The 12,797-nt window shown below is 46.0% G+C and overlaps 1 protein-coding gene across 3 annotated transcripts in view; it reads left to right on the top strand.

Annotated features, from left to right (window-relative positions):
- Positions 1 to 6,535: 6,535 nt before the first annotated feature.
- Scpep1 (serine carboxypeptidase 1) overlaps positions 6,536 to 12,797 on the top strand; it is a 28,414-nt gene continuing 22,152 nt past the window's right edge. Inside the window, exons 1-2 of one of the 3 annotated variants that reach the window (XM_055620019.1) lie at positions 6,536 to 6,665; positions 8,796 to 8,944. In XM_055620019.1, the coding sequence (XP_055475994.1) occupies positions 6,590 to 6,665; positions 8,796 to 8,944 (225 nt within the window). In that variant the 5' untranslated portion in view covers positions 6,536 to 6,589. Of the gene's footprint in view, positions 6,717 to 8,789; positions 8,945 to 12,797 lie in introns of all 3 variants that reach the window. The other 2 variants (XM_055620018.1, XM_055620017.1) reach the window with 2 other exon arrangements.

The raw sequence follows: 12,797 nt of genomic DNA, 5'->3' as shown, positions 1-12,797 counted from the left end.
TCAGATGTACACACAGACAGAGCATTCATATAAATAAATAAACAAATATTAAAATCAAGGCCTGTTCTGTGAAAGCAATAAAAAACAGAAACCTTGAGCTGGGATTATAGCACAGTGGACAGCATGATTTCCTAGCATGCACGAAACTCCCCACCACAAAGGTCTAAGTTATGTTCTCTTATCCTCATTTGGAAGATTTTTTTAAAACTTAAATGTTCGGAGAAGCTAAGCAACTCCTCCACCAAAGGTCACCAGAGGAGTCAATGGTTGGGACTTGGCAGTCTGTAAGAACACTGAAAAAAAATTTTTTTTTCCTTAAGGTTCTAATTCTGTAGGTCTTCCGGATTGACTCACCATTACTCTCTTTTGATGTTGGGGTCAAAGTCAAAGAGTTGTCTCATACGTGTTAGGGAAATGCCTTGCCTCTCAACTACACTCCAGCCCTATATTACCATCACAATTATTAGTGATGCACAGCCAACATGAGCACAAACATGGGTATAAAACAGCTTATGTTAATGACACGATCATCAAACAGAGAAAGCAAAATGGACAGAGAGATTTATCTATTAAGGAAATCGATGGGCCCTTGCGTGGGGACGTTTAATCCAGACACACACGGTTGAATCTCACTAAATAAGACAAGGCTCCATCTTACTCTTTGAGTGTTTTTTTTTTTTTTTTTAATAGATGTAAAGTTCTGAGACATTGTTCATGAGTAGATAATATGGAAGGATTTACATTTTTTTGATTATCAGGAAATTTTCTTTATACTCCAGCTTAAGTGCTAAAATTAGTTAAAGGCTTAAAGTATCTTCAGGGGATACCAAGATGGCTCCGTGGTTAGGAGGACCTGCTGTCTTCCAGAAGACCCAGGTGCACTTCCCAGTATCCGTATAAACTGCTCACAACTGTCTGTAACTCCAGGTCCAGGGAATCCAATACCCTCCCACAGACAGACAGACAGACATGCAGGCCAAACCACTAATGCACATAGAATTAAAATAAATGAATACATTTTTAAAGTATTTTCAACATGCTAAACCCAGCATTCCAAAACCGAAGATCCCTCTTCCTTCATGTTGAAAGCAAAAAGCCTGGGGACTAGGGAGATGGCTCCCTGGTTAAGGACATTTGCTGCCAAGCTTGACAACCTGAGATAGGTCACTCGGTAGGAGAGGAACAGCTCCTTCAAGCTGTCCCCTGACTGCCACGCGTATCATGGACTGCATCTCCCTGGACAAAAAAAAAAAAAAAAAAAAGAATAAATAAATGCAATTTCTAAAATTAAAAAAAAAAAGTTGTTTTTGTTTTTGTCTTTGTTTTTTTGAGACAGGGTTTCTCTGCGAAGCCTTGTGTGTCCTGGAACTCTCTCTGTAGAACAGGCTGGCCTAGAACTCACAGAGATCCGCCTGCTTCTGCCTCCCAAGTGCGGGGAGTAAAGGCATGCATCACCACTGCTTGGCGATTGATTTGTTCATATTTTATGTGTATAGGTGTTCTGCCTGCATGTATGTCTGTGTGCCACGTGCACTGCCTGAGGAGGCCAGAAGAGATCCTGGAAATAAGTTTCAGGTGGCTGTAAGCCACTCTATGGGTTCTGGAAATTGAACCCAGGTGCTCTGGAAAAGCAGACAGGGCTCTTAACTCCGGAGCCACGTCTTCAGTCTCCTTTCTATCTTTTTGAAACAGTGTTTCACGGTATAGGCCTGGATGGCCTTGAACTCCCTAAGATTCTTGCTTCTGCCCTCCAGCACTGGGATTAAAGGGATACACCATCATCCCTTACCCCACAACCAAAGAAGTTATTTTAGATTTATTTATATATTATGTGTGTTCATCTGTGAGCGTGTGTGCAAGCACGTGTGTGTGTGTGTGTGTGTGTGTGTGTGTGTGTGTGTGTGAGAGAGAGAGAGAGAGAGACAGAGAGACAGAGAGACAGAGAGACAGACAGATATATATGTCTGGTGCCTGCCTGGAGTCACCAGAAGAGGGCATCAGATCCCCTGAAACTGGAGTAAGGAATACAAAATGGTTGTAAGCCACTGTGTGGGTGCTGGAAGCCAAACCTTGCTACACTAACTCCAGAACCGTCTGTATAGCATAAAAATGTGTTATGCAAGCATAAAATTATGCAAACAGACAAGAAGACACGTTTCCTACGGGAATCAGCTTCCTGAAAGTCCCTAGCAAGAACCGTAACATGGCCATCTAAGCCAAAAGATGTATTTTAAGTCCCATGCTTATTTGGTTACAAGACTGGAATTGATGAGCTCCTTTTTTGCTGTTTCTCTATGATTCTTGAAACAGTACAATTAACTATTCAAGGAAACATTTCTAATAGATCACTAAAAGCTTCAGCAAATAAGAGTAGAAGGAAAATAAAATTTTAGGAGAGGTAATAAATCAGATTCAGCATCAGGAATTGCTTGTGGAAAAACCAAACATTGTAGGTAGTAAAAGGACAAGAGTTTTAGGGCTTTCTGAAGAAAATGTTTAATCAGGATCTGTTAGGATAAATGCTCTGGATATTCCCACTGCAGTAAAGCTACTACAAAACCATTACCTAACACAGGTATTTATGATGAGGCAGAAAGAAGATAGGCAAGCATAGGTCAAAAAGTTTTGTATTATACTGTAAGTTTTACGGACAGGCTAGCTCAAGCATCTTAAGGAAAGATTGTAAATCCTTAGCAAGCCAAATAGAAAAAATTCCCCTCAGTGCTTACCTCCAGGGGGGTTATAAATCTTTAGCCGACCTAGTTTGGAGGATTATTAACAACCCCTAATTAACTAACAATAAACTACGTAAACAGACCACAAGTTTTACAAGCCCCTGGCCCTCTACTCGCTAAATTAGCAAACAAGTCACTAGTTCTATGTTTGCTCTGCTTAAGAGGCTGTTAGGCCAAGATTTTTTGTAGACACTGCTTCTACCAGGTTACTCTTTCAGTTAAAATATAAACTTTGTAAATGTTCCAGGGGATATGTCAACTTTAAAGTGCTTCTTTGTAAGATTACTATAAAAGTGTTGGCTTGACTTCAGTAAAACGCAGAAGATCCAAACCAATACCACCTGGTGTGGGTCTGACTGTCATTTCGCCAATCTGTGCCTTCCTGATATCCGAATTCTCTGATTCTCCCGTGGACACGGGGCACCCGAAGGGGCTGGTCTGCGGCAAAACCTGATCCTCAGTAAGAGCAGCAAGTGCTCTTAACTACCAACCCATCTCTCTGGCACACACACTCCCAGCCCTACTCCTCCCCACCCCCAACCCCCCCCAAAAAAACTTTTTTTCTTTTTCTTTTTTTCTTTTTTTGGAGACATGGACTGTGAAGCAAGGGCTGGCCTTGGCCCCAGCTACATAGGCTGGGACAAACCCGAACTCCTCATCTTCCTGCCTCCCTCTATCTCATTTTTTTTTTTTTTTTTGACCTTGTACATACCCGGCATGAGGTACTTGGCAGCATCTGTCTGAATTATCAGTGCCTGTGTTCTTTGCTCTAGCAATTCTTGGAGGCGTCTATCCTCCCTAGACTCATAGGTGTTCAGCTACGGGCATAGACTTTTGTGCAATGATTTTGGCAACACCAGTCGCTTATTCTGCGATGCTGGAGACTGATCTCGGGGCCTTGTACACACCTGGCAAGCATTCCACCACCGAGAAACATTGCCCAGCCTGGCTACTTTATTGATTAATAGCAAATAAGCTAAAGGCAAAGCGAATGTCCCCCAGCAGAACTGAACGGAGTAGCTGAGTGTACATCCACACGAGGCTAGAGGAGGGCACACGCCTTGTCACTGCTGGCTGGGGGTAGAAATGCCTTGCTCAGGGTCTCGTTCCGGCTGCTGTGTGCAAACAGGCTGCGGCGAACTCACTCAGCTCTGGGCCCCGGTTTACTCTCACCCTGAGTTTGGAAAGGCAACAACTGAACTGTGTCTAGATGCGCCTACACATAGAGGTAAAACGGGGCACCGAACCACCTCTGTGGCTACCAGACAGTCACCACCCATCTTTTGGGTTACCTGTGACGTAAGCACGACAGCCTCAAGTGCCACTCGGAAGAAAGCAGCCAATAAAAAGCACGTCATTCTGAAAGGCTCCTTAAGCTAGCAGAGGAGGAGAGGAGCCCAGATGCCCTTCTAGTTCATATGGGTTTCCTTGCGAACAAAGATCCCTAGGATAGTTCGTCTCTGACATTTTCCTGTTGTGACCTTTGTCAGTCGCGTTTAAAGTTCGCCTCTGTTTCGAATGGAGGCTCAATGCCCTTTTCTTATGTGTATGAGTGTTGTCTCTGCTTCTACATCGGTGTGCCACGTGCGTACCTGGTGCCTGAGGAGCCCAGATGAAGGCATTAGAACCCCAGGAACTGGAGTTACGGACGATTGTTGGCCACCATGTGAGTGCAGGGAACCAAATCCCGGTCTTCTGCAAGAGCGGAAGCGCCCTTAACCACCGAGTCCTCTCTTCAGCTCCCGAGTCTCACCCTTTATCAAAGCTAATTTCCCCTATATTTTACTATAAAAAAAAATTCAGACATATAGGGAATTTGAACTTCATTTGCTGCAAACACTCCTTTATTCGTATTCCACAACTAATATGACACAATAATACTTTATGTATTTTCTTTCTCCCTCCCTCTCCCTCTCCCCCCCCCCCTCACACACACACAAACACACACACACACGCTTTTGAGATGGAGGTCTTTCTATGCATCCCAGGTGAGAGAAAAAGCTTATGGAAATCCTCTTGCTGCAGCCTTCTGAGAACACAGTACTGCATCTGGTGGCTAGTGTCTCTATGAGGCTCTGCTCATAGAGAACAGCCTGGACGGAAAAGCTTAGGGCGGTGTTTGGGGTATAGTTAGTTGTTTTTATTTAATCTTTTTTTTTTTTTTTTTTTTTGAGACAGGCTCTCACCATACCCTAGGCTGGCTTTGAATTCCCGGCCCTCCTTTCTCTGCCTCTGATTACACGTCCTGTCTTATGGTACTCCTTGGGATTGAAACCAGGGGCAAAATGTTCTACTCACTGAGCTACATGCTCCACTCTGAGTACCGTGTAACTTCCATATCTTGCAAATTATTTCCCAAGGGGCCATGCTCAAATGCTAGCTCGACGTTTCGGGCCTCATGTCAGAGCAGGAGAAACACGGACACCCGCTCGCCACTTCTCAGCAGCACTGCCCTCCCTGACGGCATGGGAAAGGAGCTACATTTTCTAGACTCTAGAATCCAGAGGAGGCAGAGAGGCCGTTGCTTAGCTCTGTGAGGTGATTCAGTACCGCTAAAGTATTCTGTAAAATAAAAGATTATCTTGACACACACACACATACCTCTGCTATCCACATTTTCTTTTAAATGACTGCTTTGAAGGTAGAATATCAACACACTAGGACATTGACCACTTGTTATCATCAGGAGAGAAAATATACAAAAAAAATGTTTGGCTGTGTTTAAGGAGGTATAACAAAAACTTACAGACAAATGATTATGTATGATCTACTTTTATGAATTTCAAATATATTCATGACACATACGATTTAAGAATAATATCTTAGGTTCCTTTTGCTTTGTCTATATGTGTGTTTTGCCTGCAGACTTTGTAGGTGCATCACATGTGTTCCTGAGGAAGTCAGAAGAAGGTGACAGATACCCTGGAATATGAGATATAGAGTTATGGATGGTTGCAGGGGCTGGGACCCAAACTCAGGTCCTCTGGAAGAGCAACGATTCCCTTAAAAATTCTCTTAACTGAAGCTATTGCTTCAGAATAATGGTTTTTCTGAAAATGAAATCTAGTCTTAAACAACCTGCTGGTTCGTGCTTAATCTGACTGAAGGCAGATGTAGTTTTAAAAATTCTAGGCCTGGGGTCAGGTATGGTGGCACATACTTTTAATCCCTGCACTTGCAGGCAGAGGCAGGCGGGTCTCTGTGAGTTCGAGGCTAGTCTGGCCTATGAAGTGAGTCCAGAACAGCCAGGGCGGCACAGAGAAACCCTAACCCAGATGGCTCATGTTTAAAGAGTTGCTTTTCCAGAGAGCTCAGTTCAGTTTCCAGCATCCACACATCCACGCTGGGTCACTCACGAACGCCTGTAACTGTAACTCCAGCTCCAGAGGACCCTACTTCTTCTGCGTAACCCCACACATGCGGCATACACACTCACACACACACACACACACACACACACACACACACACACACACACACGTATATACAGACACATAAAATAATAAAAACGAGTCTTACAAAATAAAACGCTAAGCCAAAACCGGGCAGGGCAGAGAGGGTGGTGGTTATCCGGCTGTGGTTTCTCAATCCTCCCCTGCTTTGTAAGCAAAGTCCAATGATACATTCATTAATCGCCTCCTTTGCGCAACCTTTCCCTAAAAGGCAGAACCATCCTAGAGCCCCGGGACGCGGCCCTGGGTGGCTCCGGCCGGCAGAGGGCGCGCGGACCACCGGGAGCCTCGGGGCCGTCTTAGGCCCCGCCCCGACTCCGCCCCGGCCCCGCCCACCGCCGTCACGCGCTGGCCCTCCTGCTCCTGCCTGTTGCTGATGTTGCGGAGCCCTCCGTGTTCACCATGGACCTGGCGCGGCGGCTGTGTCCGGTCCGGCTGTGGCTGCTGCTCCTGTCGCTCCTGCTGGGCCTCAGCGCGGGTAGGTTCGCGAGGAAGGCGCACCAGCGGTGGGTGCCTCCTTCTCGAATTTGTAAGTGGGTTCGTGTTCTCTCTTTTTTTTTTTTTTTAAACACCTACCTTTCCCCCGGTCCTTCCCTTGCAGGATTGGCATAATGTATATCGCTTTTGAACCTCTTCATTTTTATTTATGTTTGAGTTCAGAGTGCCTTTTTATTTCTGGTTCTGGGTGATCCCTCTACGCGGAGATAGAGGTGGCTGTACAGAAATATAGGGTTTGAGGAAACTGCTGATGAGTGAGACTTCACGGTCTAAAGGCAGACCTTCCGGTTCTGCTGTGGTTGGCTGCCTAATGACGTTACAGGGTCATTTGGCTGAGCAGAGATTGGAGGCCTGCAAATCCTTCCTCGCTTTGAAACAACTGCCTGGTCTTCTGGTTTAGAACAGACAAATATCACTGACTCCACCGGCCTGTTTTGGGGGCAAAAGCAGATTTGTTTTGTGGAATGACTTGCAAATTGACTCTCACTTTGTGTGTGTGTGTGTGTGTGTGTGTGTGTGTGTGTGTGTGTGTGTGTTTCGAGACAGGGTTTCTTTCGGTTATCCTGGAGGTCTCTCTGTAGAGCAGGCTGGCCTCAACTTCAGAGATCCGCCTGCCTCTGCCTCCCGAGTGCTGCGATTAAAGGCTAGCGCCACCATCACCCCGCAACTCTCACTTTATTTTTAAAAAAGTGTATTTTGTTTTGCCTGCATGTATGTCTCTGTACGACTTGTGTGCCTGGTGCCCTGGGAGGTCAGAAGAAGGCGGTCCCGGGGAACTGGAGTTACAGAAGGTTGTGAGCTGCCATCTGGATGCTGGGAATCGAGTCCCGGTCCTGTGGTAGAGCAGATAGTGAGAGAGTGCTCTTACTAGCGAAGTCATCTTTCCAGCCTTTTTAATTTAATTTTTTTTCTTGCATTTTTTTACTTGTTTTGTGAATGAGCGTAGGAAGGGTGTGTACGTGTGTGTATTTCTGTGCACATGTATATTTGGTGTTGTCTCTGAGCACTGCCTACCTTTTTTCTCTCTGAAGACAAGAACTCTCACTGAAACTCTCCATGTAGGCTACACTGGCTAGTCAGCCAGTTCGAGGATTCCCCTGTTTCCAGTCCTGGAATCAGAAGCACAAACCAGAGATTCGAACTCTGGTCTTTGTGCTTGCAAGGTGAACTCTTCACTGACTTAACTGATTTTCTCAGCTCCCCTTTTTGGTTTTCATAGTCTTCTTCCTCCCCTATAATTTTTGTATTTTTCTTTTTTTTTTTTAAGAAAGGGTTTCTTGTTACGTCAGCTGTCCACAGACTCCCTGTGTGCTGAGTTGGCTGGACTCAGAACCCTGGTACTCCTGTCTTCCACCTCCGCTTTGATAAGATTGTAGACCTGGCCACAGGACATCACCTTTTCTTCTGCTTCCATCTCTTCCCTGCTGGGACTCGTTTTTGTTCTCTTTTTTTTTTTTTTTTTCTTAGCTGAAATAGATTCACTTTATTTTTATAACTTCTGTGGTCAATAAAACATCATTTTACATTTCGTTTTTGTTCTCTTAATTGCTCAAGAGGCTTGAAAGTAGGAAGAAGGAGGCAGGGAAAGCAGAAGCCACCTAGGGATCCTTCCCTTCACAGTCTTCCACCCCTGCCCATCCTTCCCCCGAATCCGGCTGAGAATTGAACCCCTCACCTAGCACAAGATCACACCTGAGCTTCGCTCTCAGCCTTTTTCTTTTACTGTTGGTCCCACTGTGTGTTGCCCACGATAGGAGTGTTTGGTTTCTCTTTTCCATAGCTGAGGTGTGGAGGTCTTTATTTGTGTGTTTTTGAGATAGAGTAGCCCTGACTGGCCTGGAACTCACTCACTTCATAGACCAAACTGGCCTGGAACTTACAGAGATCCACCTGCCCCTGCTTTTCGAATGCTGGAATTAAAGGGCCACACAAATGCGCCCTACTGATTTTTTTTTTCTTTTGTCTTTGTCTTTTCTTATCGGCACACTATCCTGAGGTAGGTGAATTGCCTACGGCATAAAGCGCCATCTTTGGCCTGAATGACTATGTCTACCAAACCTGGAACTTAGCTAGATACTCTTCAGGAAATGACACTGAGCTTCAGTTTCAGGATTCACCACCCGCCGGCCCGCACAGGAAGGCAAGGAAGTGTGGGATTATGTGACTGTCCGGAAGGATGCCCGCATGTTCTGGTGGCTCTATTATGCCACGAACCCTTGCAAGAACTTCTCAGAACTGCCGCTTGTCATGTGGCTCCAGGTAAAGTGACTCCTTGCCTGGCTTCCAGGTCAGGTCTCTTCTTAGCTCTTTGCTTGGTTCCTAGGCGCTTCCAGCTTAGCAGTGATGGGCTCGCTTCGGTCCAGCCAGGCCTGGGGTGGGGGTGGGGTGGGGGCTTCACATGCTTCTGAGACAGCCTGAAGCAAGGGTGTAGTGAAGGAAGCCCTGTTTACTGGTCTTAATTTCTTTCATCCATCCATTCATTCATTCATTCCTTTTGGAGACAGGATTTTGCTGTGTAGTCCAGTGTGGCCTCAGACTCATGGCAATCCTCCTGCCTCCACCTCCCAAGTGCTGAAGTTATGGGTGTGCACTCCCCTTACTTTCTAGAGTCCTTTTATATTGAGCCTGGACAGTTTTAAGGGCCCTTACTGAAAGCTGCCAGTGATACGGTAGACCGATAGAAAATGTTTGAAAAGTTCTGAACCAAAGGCTGGGGTACTCCGATCCTCCTCTCTTCTCCCTCGCCACACAGTCCTGAGCCCCAACTTCTTCTCCCCAGAGAAGCCATTCTGATTTTGCTTTTAATTTTTGAGATTATAATTTAATTACAACATCTCTCCTTTCCCTTTCCTCCCTCCAGAACCTCCCATACGCCCCTCTTTGCTCTCTTTCAAATTCATGGCTTTTCTTTTTATTGTTATTCCAATATGTATGTGTGTATAATATATATATATATATGTATTGTTAAATATAACATGCCAGTCTTTTATACCTTAGCATGAATGTAAGTTCCTACCCTTTTCCCTAGTGTATTTTAACTCTGTGTTCCACCTCTAGGGTTGAAGGCAAAAAGACCTTGTGAACTGTTGAACTGCTTAGGGAGAGGCAGAGATCCTGCTGCATTCTTCAAATGGCACCTATGGTGGCCTCGCCTACCTGGAAGACTGATCTCTAGGGAGGGGCTGAGGTACCTTGAGGTTCTGGTTGCCAGTAATTAGGGCACCCTGGTACTCACCTCTGTGGGATAGGGGTGAGGCTTCCTTCTCATATACCTGCCAGAGCAGAGGCTTTGCCTGAGGCCTGTCACTGCAGACTTTGTGTTGTGATAAAAGAAGGAGTTTTGAGGCTGAGCCTGCTGCAGGATCTTCACAGCTGCCTCTACTGAGGGGCTGGAAATACGGCTCAGCCCGATGGTGATAGCTGGAAAACATTCAGGAGTGGAATCCATGTGGTTCTCCCGGATCCGGAAACTGGTGATGAATGTGTGGCATGGTTGCTGGGAAGAGCCTGGGTGTGAAAAAGCCTGGCCCTGCTGCTGGGGACTCTTCCTCCCACTCTTACCCGTAGCAGGACACTTCCCTTTTCTGGGCCTTACTTTTATGAGTTGGAGAATTTGAGTGGTTTTGAGACTCTTGGTTAATTTGTAGAACTTTTTGGCTTAGAGTAGGGGAAGGAGGAAAGCAGAAGTTTTAAGACTAGGGTGGGGCAGCTGCTGAGTCCTTTGTATGTGGCTGCCTCTTTGTCCCCTGCTACCTAAACTGCCCTCTCTGGGGATTTCCAGGAACCAGTTTGAAAAACACTGCATTTCATCTGCTCAGGATTTAGCCCTGTGGTAGAGGGTTTGCCTAGCCTGCACAAGGCCCTTCGTTCAGTCCCCGCCACTGCAAAACACAAAATGAAACAAAAACCAAAGTTGCAAGCTTTGTTTGACCACAGTTTCCTTGATCTGTCAGCCCTTAGCATCTGTCTGGCACTGGAGGTGTCTGGCGTGGCTGTTGGTTAGGCTGACCCTCAAGCTGAGACACTGTCTGAAGGTTAGTAGCTGAAGACAGACACCCATCTGCTCTTCTCTATGTCCCCAGAGGCCCAAGGAAGAAGGATAAACGATGATTGAGGAGGAAATAGGGAATGTAAATGAAAAGATCTAGTTAGCAGCCTTGAAAGGACTCGTGCAGTAACTTCTTTGCGAGGTGGCGTTCTTTGAGAATTGAGGTCCCAGCATGAGTGGAATAGTAAGCTATTTTTTCAAGCCATTTAAGCATTTCAGCTCATTCACTGACACATTTATCATATTCCAGAGGAACCATGAAGCCCTGAGCCTCAGCTGTTTATACCACTTGGTATTTTTTGTTTGTTTGGTTGGTTGGGGTATTTTTGTTTTGTTTTGTTTTTTCGACACAGGGTTTCTCTGTGTAGCCGTGGCTGTCCTGGACTGACTTTGTAGACCAGGCTGGCCTTGAACTCACAGAGATTTACCTGCCTCTGCCTCCTGAGTGCTGCGATTAGAGGAGTGCGCTACTGCAGCCAGCTTATATATACCACTAGTTTACAGCGTTTCTGGATGAAGATTTTTGTGGTCCGTTATTATTATTATTATTATTATTATTATTATTATTATTATTATTATTCAGTTCAGGTAGCAGGAGCTTAAGATATGGCTCCGTCTATAAAGTGCTTGCTATGCAAGCATGAGGATTTGAATTTGGGTACCCATTATTCATATACATACAACAGCTGCGGCAGTGGTACCAGTTTGTAACCCTGGTGCTTTGGAGGTGATGACAATGTGATTCCTGGTGCTCACTGGCCAGCTAGGCTAACAGAACTCATGAGCTCCAGGTTCCGAGAGAGACCCTGCCTTAAAAAAAAGATGGAGAGCAAATGAGACAGACACGCAGCGGTGAACTCTGGCTTCCACATCTGCACATATACCTATATACACACACACAAAGTGGAATCTTCCAGTCAGTTCCAGTCAGAGGGGGGCGAAGGAAGAGGAAGCAGAAATGGAAAATGGAAATTCTCCCACAGTGGCCCAGGCCTCTAGATTCTCAAATGTGGTCCCCCAACTTTGGTTTCCATCCTGCCCATACTCATAAGTCTCGTTGAAAGGAAGGACCCATCTTCCTTTGAGGGTGCACTCTTCATTAATGTACTTCATGTTTATTTGAGAGCCACCTACTTCCTGATGTTTGTGATTCCCAGTGGCCACACGATTCATCCTGCAGATGTGGTTTCCTCCCTCTGGTAGGTCATTCCAGTTGTGCCCTGACTCTTGGTGCTATTAGGGGCACGTTGATACATATCTCCAACCGGTTTGCGAACTTTTTGCCACCGTATTAAGAAATCTTAACACATGCAGTGCATATAATCACAGAGAAGTTGCGCTCTGATTTTTATCAAGGAGGTTAGTGTCAGTTCAAAACAGTTCGCAGACAGTGCCTGTTGCTCTGTCCTGCCCGCCCTTAGCCCTGCCTCCCCCTCCTCTGTCTCTTCTCTTTTGGGAGTGGCAGGGTCTTGCCCAGGCTAACCTTCAGCTCAGTAATCCTCCTTCCTTTGCATGCAGTGTAGGGATGCCAGGCATGTGTCACCACACCCCAGTTTCTTTCCTTTAGATTTCCCTAGGCGGATTTCCCTGGCTTCCACTGTGCCAGATTTTGTTTTGTTGTTTTTCAAGACATGGTTCCTCTGTGTAACATTCCCTGGCTGTCCTAGACTCTCTTTGTAGACCAGGCTGTCCTCAAACTCAACAGAGATCCACCTGCCTCTGCCTCCCCAGTGCCGGAATTAAAGGCGAGCGCCACTCTGCCCGGCTACTGTGCCATCTTATTCTTCCCTTTAACCTCTCACTGTGCACTTGTCTTTCCATGTGCTGAGAGACTGTATACCCCGGGCCTTTTCCTGACTCAGCTGGTGACTCAGCTGATGATGAGCTGCCCCAGCTCATCTAAGTCCCCTAGATCCATCTAGAAAAGAAAAGCTCCCTCCTTTTCCCAGATCACCTATCTCCCACGGGACCTTATCCCATCAAGCCCACCTTACCTGCCCCAGGTTGCCTATTTGCTTCTACTCACACTTCCCCCTCTGTGCCCTTCAGAGCATTCAGAGCTTA

The sequence above is a fragment of the Psammomys obesus genome, unplaced genomic scaffold, assembly GCF_907164565.1.
Source record: "Psammomys obesus unplaced genomic scaffold, mPsaObe1.curated_primary_1811, whole genome shotgun sequence".
NCBI lineage: Eukaryota > Metazoa > Chordata > Mammalia > Rodentia > Muridae > Psammomys > Psammomys obesus.
The sequence above is the reverse complement of the archived record's forward strand: the minus strand, read 5'-3'. Positions and strand labels throughout refer to the sequence as shown.